The 20,935-nt window shown below is 36.1% G+C and overlaps 1 protein-coding gene across 3 annotated transcripts in view; it reads right to left on the bottom strand.

The window, feature by feature from the left end:
- Positions 1–263: 263 nt before the first annotated feature.
- Wdr44 (WD repeat domain 44) overlaps positions 264–20,935 on the bottom strand; it is a 97,177-nt gene continuing 76,505 nt past the window's right edge. Inside the window, exons 13-20 of one of the 3 annotated variants that reach the window (XM_021187401.1) lie at positions 18,248–18,361; positions 10,138–10,260; positions 5,703–5,894; positions 5,431–5,532; positions 5,111–5,226; positions 4,005–4,132; positions 2,542–2,676; positions 264–1,371 (exon numbers count right to left, since the gene is read on the bottom strand). In XM_021187401.1, the coding sequence (XP_021043060.1) occupies positions 1,277–1,371; positions 2,542–2,676; positions 4,005–4,132; positions 5,111–5,226; positions 5,431–5,532; positions 5,703–5,894; positions 10,138–10,260; positions 18,248–18,361 (1,005 nt within the window). In that variant the 3' untranslated portion in view covers positions 264–1,276. The remainder of the gene's footprint in view (positions 1,372–2,541; positions 2,677–4,004; positions 4,133–5,110; positions 5,227–5,430; positions 5,533–5,702; positions 5,895–10,137; positions 10,261–18,247; positions 18,362–20,935) is intronic. The other 2 variants (XM_029534376.1, XM_029534377.1) reach the window with 2 other exon arrangements.

Here is a 20,935-nt window from a genome sequence, read left to right as displayed (position 1 = left end):
CTAAAGAAAGAAAGCAATGCAGGAGAAATCCAAGAGAGACGACAAGCAACCAGGTAGAAAGCCATGAACGGTTAAGATCAAAGCCATGACAGTTTAACTAGGAATATGATGGTGACTCCTAAGGTCCTCGCATACTGGAATGAAACGCAGAACGTGAGCATAGATGACAGTACTACTCACTGTAGAATTAAAAGACATGTAGCTAATGCATCATCACTTAGAGATTTAAAATCTGTTTAAAGTCAAATTAAGACAATAAGTTATTTTCTTGCATCTCTTGATTTAATGTCATCTGAAAATAATTCACCTTTAACAAGTGTTGATGACCAACTTTAATGATACATATTTCAGTTTCAGAAACATATGCAAACCATCAACAACATTACCAGGGTTCCATTGTCCCAGATGTTATTTCATTGGTACATTATATTGATATTTACAAAGCCTTTCAAATTCAACAACACAAAACAAAACAGCTTAATTTTTTTTTAAAAACTACAATGCTTTAAAAAAATGTAAACAGTTCATTTTTACATTATTGTAAAAAAGAAGACTCACTCCTTAATGTGGCTTATTTTTAAGTGAGCAAAGCCTGGTGCTCATGGATAAAGAAAAGAATTCTTTACATAGAAACATTGTGCTCCAGTGTGGCAAAGAAAAAAATTATATATATATACACTTACAAAGTAAAGAATAAGTCCACAATTTAGATCACAAAAAAAATCTTGTCCCCAAATTGAGAAATTTATAAAAAACCATTTACACATGGTTATTGACCTATTGAAAACCTATATAACATTTTCAAAACAATAATTCAGTCAAAAGATACATTTCTTAAAAATGAAATTTTGTGCAAAAAAATTTTTTAGAACTAGAAACAAGACCACCTCACCCAGTAGGAGGCCAAAAGAGCCACCAAAATAATTTAACTTTGTTAGATTTAGTGCATGTAACCAAAAGGCACGCACATGTGATTAATATATTACTATCTTTTCATGCAGAAACCTGTGCATGTTTATAATTATATAACAAAACATAAACATAACAAAACATAAACTCTATGCTTGGCAATGTTAATCTAATCACATTCTTTTCTAGTCTATCAGTCTAGGAGTTCCTAGATTACTAACACTGCCTCTCAAAAAATATATATTATATTTTAACAACTTTCAATAAAAGCTAAAAAGGGATGTTAGCCTGAAACACTTTAATACTTTTCTCATTTCTGATACATATAGAAACTTACTGATATGTTTATTTTAAATATAATTTCAAATTAAGATACAGTTTTCCTTTTGTTAATAAACACTTTGATTGCTCCAGTAAAATCAGCAGAGAGAAGAACTTCTGTGTTATCTGTCTTCACAATACCTGAAAAGCACAGAAAAAGCATATTATTAGTTGATTTTAAAGGACCAGGAAGCCTGTTGCCCAAATTATACATTCTCATAAGTCTGTTTCTACCTTTGGGGGGGGGGTTCTCTCCTAACCATCTGTTTTTGTTTATTTATATTGACTTTTAAGAATTCTTATATCCAAAAAAAAAAAAAATAAAAAATAAAAAGCCTGGTGTGGTGGTGCACGCCTTTAATCCCAGCACTTGGGAGGCGGAGTTGAGTTCGAGGCCAGTCTGGTCTACAAAGTGAGTTCCAGGACAGCCAGGGCTATACAGAGAAACCCTGTCTCCAAAAACAAAAACAAACAAAAAAAGAATTCTTATATCCTATGGTACCTTTCTTCCTGATTAAAGCACACTTGCACTTAACTTCTTAGATATTCTTTTCCTGTCTTAGGAATGTTACAGTTCTTTGGACCCTTAATATCTAAGTTACTCAAGGTAGATTAGGCCTCTAAGTTATACATTTCAATTTCAGGATTGTAATGGTTATAGACTGTTACCAGCTGGCAATCTGTTTTGCTAACAGGAGTCTCTAAGTGATTGATAATGCTGGCTTTACCACAGAGAGTGGAACTGCTGTGAAACGAGTACATACGTTTGCTCTGGGAATGCTGACAGTACTCTGCCTTTATGGCTAGTATTGAAGATCTATGTAGCTACAATACATGGCCAAAATGCTTACATTTGTCAGCCGTGTAGAAGCATTTGACAAACACATTCCATGTTAACTAACTTGATTATATATAGACCAAAAACTGTACATGTAGAAGCACTGATTACTTAGGAATAAAAGAGTTTAAATTTTCATTGAAAAGTTGTCGAGTAGTCTTTCCTTCTATCATATGGGTCCTGGGGATCAAACTCAGGTGTAAGGCATGGTATCAGGGGCTAAGCAATTATTCTGATCTCTCTTTAAAGAATGCTGTCTGTAGAAATGATGAATTTTCAATTTTCCAAAATTCCTAGATGAGTTAAAATGTATAAAAGTTACAAGAAAATATGTCAATAGAATATTCAGAAATGGGTATCTAACAACCCATTAGTATGTTGTACACAAGAAATATTTTTCACATGCATGAAAATCTTACCATAAGTAGGTAGGAAAAAAAAGAACAAACAAAATAAACAAAACTGGCACCTACCAGTAGATGTGCTATCCAAAACTTCAGCATCTTCATATTTATCAATCCCTTCTAATTTTTCAGATTGCACATCCAAGGATAGCATCAAACTTGGGTTTGGAGCAAAGATGGCTGACGTAACAACTGCATTATGTGCTGGGAGAAATTTATTTCAAGATAACTGAGAAAATTTATACTAAGTATAAATTCAAAAAATAAGAATATTAAAAAGATCTTTTTAAACAAATAAGACTAATTTTAAACCCAGAAATATAAAAAACACCTGTCTCATAGATTCTATGCTTCCATAACTTTTTAAATTTTAGGTCAGGATCAATTCTTCCTTGATATAGAAAAATAAAACAGTTAGAAATGAAACACAACCAGTTATAATTGCTAAACTTCCAATTTATCTGTGAAGATCAGGCTGTGCCTTGCTCTAAGATTTTCCCTGTCTTGTTCTGGGTGGCTGCGTATTACCAAGCAGCATTTGGCTCCTTATTATTAAACCTACAAGAATAGCACCTATAAACTTATCAACATATGACAACAATGGCTTCTTAAAACTATATCAGGAAAAAAATAAAAAGAGGCCCCAGAACTTTGTGAATACATCGAAAAGTGGGATACACTTATCTGACCCCTATAAAAAGACAGGCCCTATCATTTTAATGACAAGGGTTACAAACTCAGGGAACTGCAGCCTGACCACATGGTCTGTGTCAAAAACAGAGAACTCACTATATCCCATAAGCTTCAGCACAGCTTAGTCCCCTCTGCTTGAAGTGACCCACTTGAATTGCCTATCAGCTGTTTCTCCATCNTGCACTCTCACAGCTTGGCGATGGCTTTGCTCTCCTGAGGCTCCAGAAGCTCTTCTGCTGTGTTCCTTAAAGTCTTATCTAACAGNCTCAGTGACTCTTTGCATCTATCTGNCTCTGCCCCAGCAAGGCCTCTTTGAGTTCTGTGACCTCTTTAACCATTTAGTAGNCGCTTATAAACTACTAANTATTGTTTCATGTATAGTGTNTGATTTGAAACTCAATATTAGTAATTANCATTGGAACAAAAGAGCCAGTGAGATGGCCCAGTTGGTAAAGGTTCTTGTTACCCAAGCCTAGCAACCTAAGCTTGATCCCTGAAATGAATTTAAAGGAGGAAGGAGAGCACTGACTCCACACAGTTGTCCTCTGGCCTCCACACTTGCACAGCATCACACTACTCCCACACATGTAATAATTCTTAAAACTTGGGATAGAAGAAACTATGTTGGCCAGTGGCCAGCTATCAAAGGAAACTGGGACTTCTTGGGAAATTGCAGCCAACAAAACTGTCCTAACTTATGAATTTATTGTGATTCTATAAATTCTGACACAGTAGAAAGACATAAATATGTCCATCTTTGTTTCCAGCATAATGAGATCTTAACAAATCTCTACTTCTTTATAATAAGGCACATATATATGTAAGCTGCATTTGCTTACCTTTAATACCTTCCCAGAAGTCATTACGATCTCTCCTGACTGAAGTAAACTTGCTTAGGTCATGGTAAGTACTCCAGATATAAACATATTTATCTTCTGAACCGCTAACGAGGTAAGTAAAGTCATGGCTATATTTGAGCAGGACAGGTCAAAAATAAACAGAAAAAAAAATCAAGGTTTCCTTCTATCAGTGCTTCCTAATTTATCTACAACAACACCTGAGTAAGATTGTTGAGGATTAAAGCCATCTCCTTATTCTGAATTCTGAATTGGGTTTGATGCATAGCCAGGCTGTTTTGATGTTTGCTTATTGCTATACATTTGTTAGAACACTGTTATAATAACTATACTCTCTCTGGAGATAACCAGGATAATCTTTTCAGACACAGGGGTGTTATCTATTTACATTTTGGAGATTCTTAATGCTGCGGACCCAACCCAGAGCCTCACGATGATAATCAAGATTCTATTAGCCTTAAAATTTTCATCAAAGCCCTGGTAACTCTGATGTTCGTTAATCCATTCTAGAACTAGTGACTTAAAGGATAGCAGAAAAAGCCAGTTGAATGGTAGGGTAGTTATTGGGTACTTCAAGAAGAAAATAATGAATTTTTGAGAAGAGTTGAAAGAAGGATTAGAAAGAAAAAAAGCTAGGCAGCTAATCCAACTTTGGGAGAATTTACAGATCCCAAATTAAGAGTTCAAATAATGATAAGCAAAGGTGTAATGAGATGGTACCTTGATTTGTGGGTTATAAAATGCTTTCTTAGCTCCTACACCTAAAGGGATCAAGATAATATGTGTGGTAATGGTTATGGGGTGGCATGTCTCTTTAAGGTTTACACAAAAGTTCAAAAGCAAACATTCTGGAGCTAAAAATCTAAGCATGTCTCTCACAACTATGATTCTAGGTCAATTATTTAATGTTCTGTGTTTTGGTTTCTTTATTTGTAAAACAGAGTTTTCTCACCTACCAGGTAGACAACTAAGCAATGTATGATGAAGATATTATGTGATATCAGTTTTAAAATGTAAAGACTTAAGAACCTCATATAATGAAAAATGAGGAGTACCATGTTTTTGGGAATTTCTCAGTGCCAATTTACCTGAAACTTGCTTTGATCTGGCTGCTGCTATTGACATAACCCTTATACTTCATGGACAGTGATAGGTCTCTCAGATCATACAGTCTGATTCTGGAGTCATTTGAGGTTACCAGTATCTAAAAGTAAACCAAAAGCAAAGTTAAAAATATCACTTCTTAATGTAAATTAAGCCATAACACCAAAAGGGTATTATACACAAATCAAGCAAATATCAGAACTACAAACAGCCATATTACCCCCATGTCCTTCCCATTTTTAAAACTAACTTTCAAAAATTCATACCGGTGTGGAAAGAGATAGTTTGGAATACTATATGGTACCTTATTTTCTCCAGGTAAAGGTTCAATGCCAGTAATTTTTCTTCCAACCTTGTTGCGTCCTCTAGTAGATCGTACATGTATTTGTGTATGGTATTTCAAATGCTAAAACAAAATCATAAATCAAAAATACCAGAATTAGAAGAAACCTCAAAGATCATTTGTTCTGAGCCTCAGATATTAGCATTTTTGCCCGATTTTACAGATAAAGCGATTAAAGTCTCCAGATGGTATAAATAGGATATTAATAACTTATAAAACCACAAGGCTCTTACCTCTGTATCATAGAAAATACATCTACCATCGTATGTCCCAATTACTGCATATTTGCCATTCTGACAAAAATTGGCAGCTGTGATCAACTTTGTCTGACCATCTACTTCATTCCATAAAGCCACTTTTTTGTCAGGTATGTTCCATAGGCGGAGCTTTCCATCCAGAGATCCACTGAGAAAATATCTGTCATCCTAACAAGGTGGCAAGAAAATGTTTTTATTTTCACATCAGGGAAAGTTTAGCTAATTAACGCATCAAGTGTTACAAGATTAAAACTAATGTTCTACAATGAAATCTTATTTGAAAAGTCTTTGTTGCTGTTATTTTCTTTTCATTTTGAAGGCTACATACTAGGGAGTCAAGTCTTGGCCTCATGCATGAAAGCAGGTGCTCAGTGAGATACATTTGCATGTAGCCACAACATTTTCATCTTTCAGCTAGCATCATTTTGTGTACTAAAAATTACAACAATTACACATGCCAGCTTTCATGTTAGAAAAGTAGATAGATATTGAACTATTTCATCATATTTTCAAACTGCTTTTCCAAGATATGAATGTTTATGTAATTGTTTAATTAAGCATTACATGAAATAATATCTACAATAAATTAAGTTTAAGAAATTCTGGAGAGCAAAAACTTAAAACAGAATTCTCAGTTAATCTGTATTTTGAATCTCCAAAAGGGAGATTAAAGTGGGTGGCAGTTTTCTAATTTCTTTCACCTTGGACTTTTTTGGGGTATGCTTTTGTTTCCAAGGCATGTGTAACACAGCGATATAAGGCTAACACTAGTCACAATGTACTGAACCTGCTTTTTAGGAACTCTGATACTGAATTGCAGACCAAGAGCTCTGTGTCTTGAGGAACTGCTCCCATGCTGGGCATACTGCAAAGTCAGCAGAGTTTCTTGATTGCCATAGTCTGGTTTACGGGAGGATGCTACCATGTAAATAGAAGTGCTCTATATACAGACAGAACATTCATTGCTCATCCAACAGCAATGAATGTCAATAGAGTCGAGGTTGAAAAATCCTCTGCAGAATAAACTAGTCTTAACATTCAGCTGGGTTAATGTGATGGATTAGTCTTAACTAATTAAACTTAATAGAATTAAGTTTAATTAAACTTAATTAAATTAGTCTTAACACTCAGTTGGTAATGTGATGAATTCATATTAGGGGATGGGGGAGAACTCAGTTGGTAAAGTGTGACTACTTGATTTTGGATCCCCAGCCACGCACGTATATGATAATGGCACACATGTGTAACTTTAGTACTGTGGTAGAAACAGCAAGATCCCTAAAACAATCTGGCCAACCAGTATAGCAAAATTGCTGAGTTTCAGGTTCAGAGAAACCTGGTCTCAAAAACTAAGGTGAGAGAGTACACATACATATTATAGCCACCACTCACATAAACACAAGGATTACATGTTAAAAATCGGATACTTTCTTCATATAAGATATTTTTCTCAATCAGTACTGAAGCCTTTTATTATATTATGTGATGGACAAATTTGATGCAATGGTTTAGTAAATTATACTTAGCAACTGTGAGGAAAGCTGAATAAGTGAAAAGTATTTTATTTTGGACTTCAGATTTTACATTTTATTTAAATATCAGCTTGGGTCTCCATTCTACCTATCTATTTAAGTAATTTTTTTTTCTTTTTAGTTTGTTTATAACTTTGTTACTTTCTTTCCAGGTAACACTGCAAAGTTATCTAAAGAAATTTTGACATGGCTCTACCCTTCCCACAGTCCCTGTAAAAACCTCCTCACACCAGTGGAGGTTTTAGAACTATAGTGTTGAGTTTTCAAAGAAAATTATAAAAAATAATTGACTGGACAGAGACCTCAATAATACACTATATAGAAGACTACTACAAGCTAGTGTTTCCTTTCTCTACTGCTACTTCAGTGGGTGGAGAGATTTCCCTCAGTTAGTGCCATGAATTAATTCCATCCTTCTTTATCTTTAACGGAAAGGATAAGCACCCTATTTAGAAAGAACATTCTACTAGCTTGATGGTCAAAACTAATAAGGTACAAACACAGATTATACATTTTTAATTTTTAAGTCTTCTTAAGTCTTTTAAGGGCTTAGAATTATTACTACCTATATTATATAGGCTTGCCAAGGAACAGCCACTATGTTGAGGGGAAAAATTAAGACATTTTTCCTAATTTGAGGGAAGAAAAAACAGAAAGCATAAATGACTGAATGTTGCACTAAAAAAGATAATGGGTATTAAACACACAGGGATGGAAACTTGACTGGAAAGGTAGTCACTCATCAGACTATGGGAGAGAAAGTCAATTTAGACCCAGCTCAAGTTCTCCACTTATTTTAATCTGACAGCAATGGTGGCATCAATGAATATTTTTCCTTGTGCATCCATTTGTAGAAAAACAAAACTAATTGAGATTTAAACATTTATGGCTCTATACCATAAAAGCATAAGACATCTATAATTTCATGTATTTTCACCTTTTGATGAAATAAAATTAATTGCTGTTTGTTTTATTTGCTTCAAGACCAAGTTTCATTATATAGTCCATATTACCCTGGAACTTACAATGTAGACCAGTCAGGCCTCATATTAATAATCATGCTGCCTCACCCTAATGATTACTGGAATTCCAAGCAAGTACTATCAAACCTAGTGAAGAACTTGGTTTCGAAGGGTAGATATTACAGGATTGAAGAATGAATAGAAAGGATCAACAGTGTGAGTTAAGATCAGCAACACATGTATGTTGACTTAACTACTCAAAAAAGGCTGAGGCGAGATGATCACTTGAAGCCAAGATTTTGATGTGAGCCAGAGCAATAGAGTGAGACCTCATCTCAAAGAAAACAATAAAGAAACAATAAGATTAAGGTTACTAAGAAGCTGGGGAGATGGCTAGTTTGGGTAAAATACTTGCTACCAAAGCAGGAGAACTTGAGTTCTGATCCCCAGGACCTACAGAAATGCTGGGTGTGGCAGCTCAAATCTGTAACCCAGTGTTGGGCCAGTGGACAAAACAAGGGATTTTGGAGAGCTTGCTGGCTAGCAAGTCTAGCCAGAAGAGTGAGGTGCAGGTTCAGTGAGAGAGACTCTCTCATAAAAATAAGGTAGAAGGCTTAGAGATGTGGCTTAGCAGTTAGGACCACTGACAGCTCTATCAGAGGACACAGACTTAATTACCAGCATGTACATGGTGGCTCACTAGCATCTATTACTCCAGATCCAAAGGACCCGACACCCTCTCTGGCTTTGGACGTCATCAGGCACACATATGGTACACAGATATACATGCAAAATTCCCATATACATAAAAGTATAAAACTTTCATTTGTTATTAAAAATAAGCTAGAGTATGATAGAGGAAGATAACCCAATGTTGATTATAGCTTCCACAAGTAAACACATGGCAAATATGCCTCCATGTGCATATGTACACATACAATCAAACATACATAAACATATGCACAAAATAATCATACTAACAAAGTATGATTAATTTGGGATATCATATAGTGAAATTTGGTTGTTACTTATTTCAGTCTTTTGGACTCTCCTTCCTCAACCTTTCCCCAGTTCTCACCTATGTATGTACCTTTCCTATCTTACACCTACCACTTCCTCCTTTTAGAGACCATGTCTTGCCTTGCAGTCTAGCCTATCCTCAAACTAATGAGCCTTCTGACTTAGTTTCAAGAGAGCTGAGATTATAGGCATGCAGTACCATATTTAGCTGTTATTTTCCTCTCTCCAATATTTCTTACCTTTAGTAGTATGATTTATTTATATTTCATGTGTTATTAAGAATTTGGGATAACTTTTTACTACTACATTTAGAGCATAATCCCTCACATGTAATGCAAATTATGAGATATTTCTTGTCCGATCACTGAATGGTTGATTGATAGGGCCTTCTATACCCTATACTGGCTTCAAACTCATTTTGTTGCCAAGAGTGACCTTAAACTTCTGATCCTTCTTTCAGTACCTTCCTAGAACCGTGAATACAGCCACATGTCACCAAAACAAGCTTTTATAATGCTGACAATTGAACCCAAGACTTCTTTTTGTTAAGTAATTATTCTCCTAAGCCATACTCTCAGCCCCTTTTCCCATATTTTGAAACAGGCTTTCTCAAGGTAGTCCTGGATCTTTTAAACTTCCTATATTGACTAGGCTGGCTTCAAACTCAGAGAGCCACATGCCTCAGCCTCCTGAGTGCAGAGAATACATGCTTGTATTACAACATCCAGTCCCTTTTCCCATTTTTAAAGAAAAATGGAATACTAATTTAAGTTGTTCTTAATTATGTGGCTACTAATGTTCTTTTTTTTTATCCTACACTTTCAAATGTTCTTCACAGAAATCAAGTTTCTTCATCTCCCTTTGAGCATGACAAAGAGTGGATAACTGGTTACTTACTCTTGGATGGAAAGCGATGGCAGTGACAAAATCTATATGTTGAAAACAGCAAAGGCATTCTCTTCTAGAAATGTGCCATAACCTGACTGTTTTATCCATAGAAGAAGAGAGCAGAAAGTAGTTCTATGGAGAAAATGATATCAGTTACTTTATTACTATATATATGAAAACATGACTTACACAATAAAATTGAACTAGGCTTAAATTTATTTTGCAGTTTTTAGTTTTATATATGTTGTTGTGATATGAAGTCTCAAAAAGAACATGGCTATTTCAATTCATTTGAAACAATTATTTTTTCAAATTATTTTCTTATGTATTTCACTGACTCTAAGACATTTTAGCATTACTTGCTACATTACTATGAATCTTACAATGTATGATAGAAAATGTCAGGCACTAGAAGAGGATTAAGGAGTATCTTAGGTGTATAACCTGTATATATTTAAGCTTAACCATGAATATATGACATTAACTTGATTATTTAAGTTTAGTTATTTTTTACACTTAAACCACTAGTGAATTCTAACTTATATGGATCCTAATATCTTCTAAAAGATTACTCTGTAATGCAGCATAGAAATAAAAAGTTATTGTGGTCCTGTCAGATTCTAGGCAAGAAAGTTAGAGAATAGGAGATATCAAATTTCTCAGAATACATCACAGAGTTTTCTGAGCTAGAAGATTTAACATAACTGATTTAGGCATTGCATTTGCCCAATCATCCTGAAACCAAACATCTACCCATCAAAAGCTTCTGGTCAGCAAAGTCTCAATAACTTCTAAAACTCAAATATTTAAAGGGAGAACTATATATTACACTGAATGAGGAAAGTCAAAGGGACTCTAGAATTTTTTTTTCTAAACATGACAAACAAATCAAGGTTGTAAAACACTTATTGAGTATTTACAATTTGCTAAAGGTTTTGTTCTTCGCACAATTCTGTAAAGTAAACATACTATTATCTTCCTTTTGACAAATGATAACATTGAGGCTCAGAACATTTAAATAAGTGGTCTAAGATTACACAGCCTGTCAGTGGTAGAGCTAGGGTTCAAGAGCAGGTGGTCTGACTCTAGGCTCGAACCATGTTTTGCAGAGTACAGAAAAGCACTAAGATGCTTTGTCATGTGCACAAACTAATTAAGAACACTTAATCATTACCTGTGTGGCAGCTCATAGCAGTAATCTATGGGATGTAGAGGCAGTAGAATCAGGAGTTCAAAGACATCCTTAGCTACATAGTAAGTTTGAGGATACCCTGTCTACAAGAGACCCTATTTGAGAAATCATAATAAGCCAAAAAGACTAATTGCAAATATTGACTTAGCTATGTAACTGTATGAGCTACTTTATAAAATATGCTTAAAATACCTATTTTTAAAATTATTTTATTAGATATTTTCTTCATTTACATTTCAAATGCTATCCCGAATGTCCCCTATACCCTCTCCCCCCCTGCTCCCCTGCCCACCCACTCCCACTTCTTGGCCCTGGCATTCCCCTGTACTGGGTCATATAAAGTTTGCAAGACCAAAGGGCCTTTCTTCCCAATGATGGCTGACTAGGCCATCTTCTGTTATATATGCAGCTGGAGACACGAGCTCTGGGGAAACTGATTAGTTCATATTGTTGTTGCAGACCCTTTCAGTTCCTTGGGTAATTTCTCTAGCTCCTCCATTGGGGTCTCTGTGTTCTATCCTATAGATGAATGTGGGCATCCACTTCTATATTAGCCAGGCATTGGCATAGCCTCACAAGAAATACCTATTTTTTAATACCTATTTTTTAAACACATGTTATACCTTATTATTAAAATAGAGTTTTGGACCCATACATGGTACCTAATGATTTTAATCTTATCATCTGTGATGTAAAGGCTATAACATTGTAAGGTTGAGACCATTGTGTTATAAGTTTTGATTCTGGTTTGTAAAAGAAATAATAATCTGGTTGTTAGGGTTAATGGATCAGTGATAAAAATCTTGCAAGGCTCTAGGTTTGACTGCCAATATCAAGAAATAAAGAAGAGAAAAAAAAGGGACAGAATTTGGAAGCATTTTAATAGACATTGAGAGGAATATAATCATTATTTTTATTTTCAAAGATTACCCAGTTCCAGAAAAGTTTTAATGAGCATATACAGTTTATAGTTTAATTTTCTGTTGATTAGTGGCATTAAACCTATGGCCCAATGCTCTTTAATACTTCTCTTCTTTAGAGCTGAGTGTGTATAGCTCAGTAGCAGAGGTAGCACTCAAATAAGTCAACCAACCAAACAAAAAACATCAATAAAATAAAATTTGACTTTATTCAGTGCTTGCTTCAAGCATATGAAATACATGAATATATTCTTTTTTATTATTATTTTCCTCATTTACATTTCAAATGCTATCCCGAAAGTTGCCTATACCCTCCCACTGCCCTGCTACCCAACCCACCCACTACCACTTCCTGGCCCTGGCATTCCCCTGTACTAAGGCAAGTGCTAAAGACATGTTCAATTCTATTTTACTATGCCAAGAGTTTTTATTCAATACATTCTTACTAAACAAAATTAATTTCTTTAATTTTTTATGTGAATGGGTGTTTTGTGTACATATATGTCTTTGTATGACAAGCATATGTGATGCCTATAGAGGTCAGAAGAGGTTGCTGGATCCCCTGGAATTATAACATATATTTGTGAGGCATCATGTGGGTGCTAGGAATTGAATCTAGGTCCTTGGGAAGAGCACCAGTACTATTAACTGCTGAGCCATTTCTCCAGTCCTGAAATAATTTCTTAAACTAAGCAACAAACTTTTGAGTCACATCAAGAATATTCAAGCTGAAGTTCTGTATATAACTAATTTTATAATCCTTAGATGGGTCAGGGAAGTCAGACCTCTCATCTATACAATGAAAGAACCATTACTAAATGGGACTTTTACTGTATGATGTAATACTGTGTTAGCTGCATAAAACAAGTACTTAGAAAGTAGAAAGCTCATTACAAACAGATTCTGATGGACACAGAAGAGAAATAACAGTAAAATAAGTCTTGATCCCTATCCTATCCTTCAGTGGTTTAGAATCTTCTCCAAACGATGATCTACAAATCTTTGGTGGCTTGAATAATAATGACACCTATAGGTTCAAATATTTGAATTCTTGGTCCAGAATTGGTGAAATTGTTTGGGAAGGATTAGAAGGTGTGGCCTTGTTGAAAAAGTTATGTCACTGAGGAGAGGAATTTCAGTTTTCAAAAGCTCATGTCATTCCCAATTCTCTTGTCTCTATTCCTGCCTGCTGCCATGATAATCATGGACACATTCTCTGAAACTATAAGCAAGACCACAAATAAATGCTTTATTTTTTAATTTTCCTTGGTTATAGTGTTTCTTCACAACAACAGGAAAGTAAGGACTTTCCCAGAAAAAAGCACATCAATAACAATAGTTATCCAATAACAAATAGTACGCACAGAAAGCATAGCATACAAGTAAAGTTATATTGAGCTGACTATTTATGCATTTAGGAGAGCATGTGATGCGCACACACATGTACACACACACACACACACACACACACACACACACATACATTAATGTGAATAACATCCACAAAAAATTTCAAAGCATTATACTCTTTTTTAATTTATCTTTTTATGACTAGTATGCATAATATAAAGAATCAGGAAGTCCCAGCTTACAAACTATCACCAATCAATCATAATGCAGGAAAGGAAAAATTTATGATTTCTTAAATCTTTGCAATGTATCCAGCATTGTGAAACTTTATATGCTAGCTCTTATAGGATGATGAACTATTATTATGACATGGGAATTGGATAGAGACTACTAGTCTGAACACACGAGAGTGCAAATTGTCCTTCCCGCTCCTCAGCTAGATGCAAGTCAGCATGTTCCTTAATGCATATAAATCTTCTTTTTCAAATCCTTGATGAATATTAGGAACTTCACGTGGTTTGATTGAACAACTGAACACAAATAACACATGTAAAATACTTAAACTTGCTGTCCTCCATACCTGCCACATTCATAGATCATGTTATTTCTTTATTTTTAATTGTGTATGTGTGTATGTGAGTGTAGGGGGTATTTTTGCCTGCAGAGAAAAGAGGTATCCCTTTGGAGCTAAAAAGTCATAGATGTTGGAAAATAGCCCTACTCACAGATAATGTTAGTTAAACATTTAATGTGTGATAAGCAGGTGCATTTTAAAAAGGATTTATTTTATGTGTAGGAGTATTTTGCTGGTATGAATGTATGAGCACTGCATGCCTACTTGGTAACCATGGAGGCAAGAAGAGCCTGTTGAATCCCCTGAAACTGTAAGAATGAATGGTTGTGAGCCTTCATGTGGTAATGGGAATGCAGGTCCTCTGCAAAAGCAGCAAATGCTCTTAACTGCTGAGATATATCTCTAGCCCTAGGTAAGTGCTTTGTACTCACTCAGTCTTTCCCTCTAACTCTACAAAGAAGCTACTTTTGTTATGGCTATTTTGCAGGTTAGGTATGGTATAGTTAAGAAAGGTGGCCAAAAGTTCCTCAGAAAACTGGACATACCACTCCTGGGCATATACCCAGAAGATGCTCCAACATGTAATAAGGACACATGCTCCACTACGTTCATAGCAGCCTTATTTATAATAGCCAGAACTGGAAAAAACCTAGATGTCCCTCAACAGAGGAATGAATACAGAAGATGTGGTACATTTACACGATGGAGTACTTACTACTCAGCTATTAAAAACAACGACTTCATGGAATTCATGGACAAATGGATGGAACTAGAAAATATCATCCTGAGTGAGGTAACCCAGTCACAAAAGAACACACATGGTATGTACTAAGTGATAAATGTATGTACTAAGTGATAAGTGTATATTAGCACAGAAGCTCAGAATACCCAAGATACAATTTGGAAAACAAAACAAAACTCAAGAAGAAGGAAGACCAAAGTGTGAATACTTTGGTCCTTTTTAGAAGGGGGAACAAAATATCCATGGAAGGAGTTACAGAGACAAAGTGTGAAGCAGAGACTGAAGGAATGACCATCCAGAGACTGCCCCACCTGGGGATCTATCCCATATACAACCACCAAAACCAGATGCTTTTTTGGATGCCAACAAGAGTTTGCTGACCAGAGCCTGATACAGCTGTCTCCTGAGAGGCTCTGCCAGTGCCTGACAAATACAGAAGTGGATGCTCACAGCCATCCATTGGATGGAGGGCAGGGTCCCCAATGAAGGAGCTAGAGAAAGTACCTGAGGAGCTGAAGGGGGTTGCAGCCCCATAGGAGGAACAACAATATGAATTAACCAGTACCCCCCAGAGCTCCCTGGGACTAAACCACCAACCAAAGAAAACACATGGTGGGACACATGGCACCAGCTGCATATGTAGCAGAGGATGGTCTAGTTGGTCATCAATGGGAGGAAAGGCCCTTGGTCCTGTGAAGGTTCTATGCCCCAGTAAAAGGGAATGCCAGGGCCAGGAAGTGGGAGTGGGTGGGTTGGGGAGCGGGGTGGAGGATTTTGGAGAGGAAACTAGGAAAGGGGATAACATTTGAAATGTAAATAAAGAAAATATAATAATAATAATAATAATAATAATAATAATAATAATAATAATAATACAAAGAAAGGTGGCCAAAGATCCCAGAACTATAGGGGCAAAGGAGATAGAATATGAATCCTAGGTGTCTGAAGCCAGGGTTGTGCTCTTAGCTGGGTGGATAAGTAAACTGCAGATATGTTTTGGGTGAATATGGAATACAAACTACCTAGCAGGCAGATGTGTATAGGGTCTCAGTTTATTATTTTATTTTAATTAAAATATAATGACATCACTTCCCCTGTTACTTTTCTCTCTCCAAACCCTCCCATGTTCTTTCCCTCCAATTCTCCCATGTCCTGTCTTACTCTCTCGAGTTGATGGTCTCATTTCATTGACTATTTTTATCACACACACAGACACACACACACACACACACACACACACACACACACATCCTGCTGAGTCTGTTTAGTTTTGCATCAAAATGAAATTAGTTAAGAGAATTAAGTTCTAATATTCCACAGTATAGGATGGAATCTGTAATTTAATGTACTAGAAAAGAGGAGTCTGAAGGTACCAAATATAAAATGGTAAATCTCCAAGGAGGTAGATGTCAGTTACTGGATTTTTTTTATCATTACATATTATATATACATATTAAATTATCATGGTAGACTTCATTAATATGTAAAATTGCCATATGTCAACTAAACATAAAAACTGTTAGACATAGAACTCTTTATTTATATGTAAAAAGGTTCTTGGACCTGGGAGATGGCTCAAAGGGCAAAGGTATTGCTCTTTAGCCTGATTGCTTGAGTACAATCACTGGGACATACATGGTAAGAGAGAACTGAATCCCACTTTTGGTCTGCTGCTTCCATATGTAGACATTGGCATGTATTCCCACAGAAATGAGTTTAACACAAAGACAAAGAGAGAGAGAGAGAGAGAGAGAGAGAGAGAGAGAGAGAGAGAGAGAGAGAGAGAGAGAGAGAGAAACTTTAAAATTTCAAAACTAAAACCTCACACTTTTTCCAAAAAAGGATCTCTTTTCCTGATTGTGTTCATGTATGTGCTTATACACATGTCTGTATGTATATGTGGAAGTCAGAGGACAACCTTAGGTGTTATTCCTCAAGTGCTACTTATTTTATTAGACTAAAAACTTTACTGGTCTAGAACTTTCTGAGCAGGCTTAGTTGGCTTACCAGAGTCTCATGGGTCTACGTGTCTCTTTCTATCCAATGCTGGCATTATAAATGTGTGCCATTCCACCTAGCTTTTCTTTTTTATGTTAGTTTTTGGCATCAAATTCAGTTCTTAAAGGTCCTAAGATATGTGGTTTAAAAAACAGTCTACCAGAGAGAAACAGAGACACAGAGAGAAAAATATTGTGACATATAGGTTATATAAAACACCTAAGGAGAACGAGCAATCACAAATGGACTGATTCAAAGTTGATGCATAGTAGGAAATGTTGATGGAAACCTATAATCCGAGTACGTGGCAGACAGAGGTAGAGGTAGAGGCAGAGGCAGGAAGGCGACAGTGAGTATGACATCAACCTGGGTCACAAAGTGAGTGTCAGTCCACCCTCAGCTACAGAGACCCATTCTCAAGGAAACAAGCAACAAACAAGCCAACAAGGGGAGCTTAGGTGTATCTTGATTTAGTTTGCCAAAATATGCCATTAATATCTCTGTGCTACATAAGATTTTTCTGATATAATTAAAACATATGGGTACCACTTGTATCCCAGCTATTAATGCCTAGTTAATACAAGTTCATTTTTCTCAAGTTATTTAAATATTATTTTCTTTCTTAAATTTTAACTATATTTTAGATTTTGATTACTGATATAAGTTTAAGGGATCAAGAAAAAATTCTAAGGTTATTTGTTTTTAAATAATACTTATTTAAAATTTGAAGCATCTTACATTTTTAGAAAACTATTAAGGTATTCATTGACAAAATTGTCCCTTTACTTTTGATATAATATTGATCTATGGGAAAATACTTCAAAAAATAAATTGTTAATGAAAAATGAACAATTGCATAAAGGTAGTAAGGTAGCCTAAAAGCAAGCTTTGTAGGTGAAGTCATATTCATTTTGTTAGGCATCATTACTTTCTGAAAAATCACTGCATATAAAAAGCAAATAGCAAGTAATACAAAGATAGATCTAACTTGTTAAACAATGCCCACACTTAAAATTACTCTTTTAGAACTTCAAGCAGCTTGTAAGTAACTTTCACAAAGTTCACAGCTGACACTAGTGTGATGACAATTATATAAGTAAGACATTTAAAAAATACTAACATCAGCTGGGCGGTGGTGGCGCATGCCTTTAATCCCAGCACTTGGGAGGCAGAGGCAGGTGGATTTCTGAGTTCGAGACCAGCCTGGTCTACAGAGTGAGTTCCAGGACAGCCGCCAGGGCTATACAGAGAAACCCTGTCTTGAACCCCCCCCCCACAAAAAAAAAAAAAAAACCTAACATCAGTCATATGGATTAATGCATAATTCAAATAATAATTCTTACTTTAGACCATGAAAGATCAAGGAGATCAGCAGTATGTCCTTTATATTTGCAAAATGGCCGCTGCCGAAACGGTGCATTTTTGTCATCTGGGTCTTCGTCAGTTCCACTACATACCTAGTTAGACATAAAACAAACTTTAAAACTCGGATGAAATGCTATCAGAACAAGAACTTCAGACTTTCCCAACCCCCCCCCCCCGTTCTCTCGTAAATTTGTATGATGCCCAACTGGAATCTCATGCCACCTAAAGCAGACTTCTCTGTTTATGCTGAGTTATTACTTACCACCTTTCTTTCTCTCCATTCAATGACAATCTAGAATCATTTCTGAGGCAATATACCCTGCCATACTCTTCCATGTCCTTCTTTGTCCTTTTGTTAGCTTCTGTTTCTTCAGAAGTATAACTAGCTTAAGGGGGTGAATCATGACTGGGCTAAACTAATTTAAGATTAGCTTACTCCATTTCCCAAGTATCACTAAGTTAGCCATAGGTTGTGTTCAAGGGAGCTCACTTAAAGAGACTTTCCCAATTTTTGTCTTTCAACATCTCCATATGATTAAGACACTAGCTGCCTTCTTGGGACCATAAGGTATGGAAGGACCCAAGAAAAAATAGAGTAAAAGGAAGAAAGTTGATGGAACTCTGTTTCCCTGGTGACACTACTGAGCTAACTAACCCTGAGAAGCCTTACCTCTTGACTCACTTCTTCATTATTTAAGCCATTTTAAAGATAGATTTCTGTTACTTTACAGAAGTAGGTAGAAAATAATGCCATATACGCATGCCAGAGTTGGTTATTGCATGATATGTGTATTTATCATCAGAATGAATCCTAGCTAGGAAATCTTTGAAATAGTCATTAACACTATGAATACAAATGCATTAAGAAGGAAATCCTCCAAGTCCAAGAAGTTAAAACAACATATTAGAAGGTCTCACAGCCACCTGTGAACAAGAGAATTAATGTAGAATATAAGTTATCTAACTTGTAAGTCCAGATTTTCCTCAACTGCTTCAGAGCGTACAGCATGAGAGACAGTACAAAGTTCTAGCTCGGCCTATATGTTTAGGGAAGAGTGGTTAGGATAAGGATAGAGATAAAAGTTCATGGAAATATAAAACAATATTAGGGTAAACAGGTATTTTTGAGACTACCTCACAAGATCTTACACATATAGATCAAGATTCTAGGTGTTCTAAGGCCAAGGAGAAGCAATACAGAATTCTGAAAAGGAAAAAGTAACAAGCTCTGATTGAAGCTTTAGAGAAACTGTGAACAATGTTAAAGACTGTTTGGATGGAACAAGTGGTGGCAGAAATAATAATAAGTTTAAAAATGCATGTTTGGCCAGGCGTGGTGGCAAACGCCTTTAATACCAGCACTTGGGAGGCAGAGGTAGGCGGATTTCTGAGTTCGAGGCCAGCCTGGTCTACAGAGTGAGTTCCAGGACAGCCAGGGCTACACAGAGAAATCCTGTCTCAAAAAAAAACAAAAACAAAAACAAAAACAAAATGCAGGTTTGACTTCGGAAACAGGTCTTCGAAGATCTGAGCTGGGTTTGACCTGAGTCCCCTCCCTGACGACTGGCTTTCATAGTTTAGGAAGTGCTATCCAAGCGACCAAGGGAGACAAGCAATCAACATTCCTACCCCGCTGTGAAGCCTATGAACCACAATAAGCAGTATGGGATATCCCTAAGACTGTAACAGTGGCATTAATATCTTGGCAGTAACCAACAACTGTAACCAGATTTAAGGACAAGAGGAAACTCATGCCTGGTATTAGAAACCTAGCCAATTACCCATGGCTAGCAAGATTATGGATCTTAGAGGAGGACATCCTATGGTCAACAACAGAACTTACTACTACTAAACAAGCATAATTTCTAACTGCATTCTAAATACTTATTCTTACATCCACAGATAAGTGTAGCTCCCCAGTCCTCACCAAAGAATCTTCTATTTGCAACAAGTAGAGACCATTACAGAAAATTACAACTGATCAAAACAAACTGATCATAGGGTAGCCCCATTAGCAATATTTACACCTAAGACTTAGGGACATTATGTCTTTTGGTTGTGAGCCTTGCCTTTAACATCTCAGCCATCTATCCTGAAATAAATGTTAGTTGTCAAAACAAAAATTATCCTTGGGAATCTCTACTTAAAAATAAATTTTAAAAATGTTATCATTAAAAAAAAGATGTAAGGAACATGAGGGAACTAGTAGAAAGATTTTAAGAGCCAGAGGACCAGAATATTTGCTGCAGAATTGTATTGCCTAGAAATGACAGAGATGCTTCATCTATGATACCACTACTATAGGGCTGCCAAAATAAGACTGGAACAAAGACAACACCAAAAAACCTACAATGAGGAAGGGGGAAATTTCATGGGACCCCAGTCTAGGACAAACAACTATAGATAACTAATAATGCTTAGAGAAGGAAAAATAGTCTTTCCCCAAGTGATAAGCCTTACTAATTGCTTATACAATATCAAGTGCTCAACCCTGAATTCATGTACACATAAACAACACTAACCAGTCTCAGCAGGTTATATTAATATTTATACTGTTCTCCCTCCCTCCCTTCCTCCCTCCCTCTGTGTGTGTGTGTGTGTATGTGTGTGTGCACGCGCATGCACGAGAGAGAGAGAGAGAGAGAGAGAGAGAGAGAGAGAGAGAG

This window comes from Mus pahari, chromosome X, assembly GCF_900095145.1.
Source record: "Mus pahari chromosome X, PAHARI_EIJ_v1.1, whole genome shotgun sequence".
In the NCBI taxonomy this organism is placed as follows: Eukaryota; Metazoa; Chordata; class Mammalia; order Rodentia; family Muridae; genus Mus; species Mus pahari.
The sequence above is the reverse complement of the archived record's forward strand: the minus strand, read 5'-3'. Positions and strand labels throughout refer to the sequence as shown.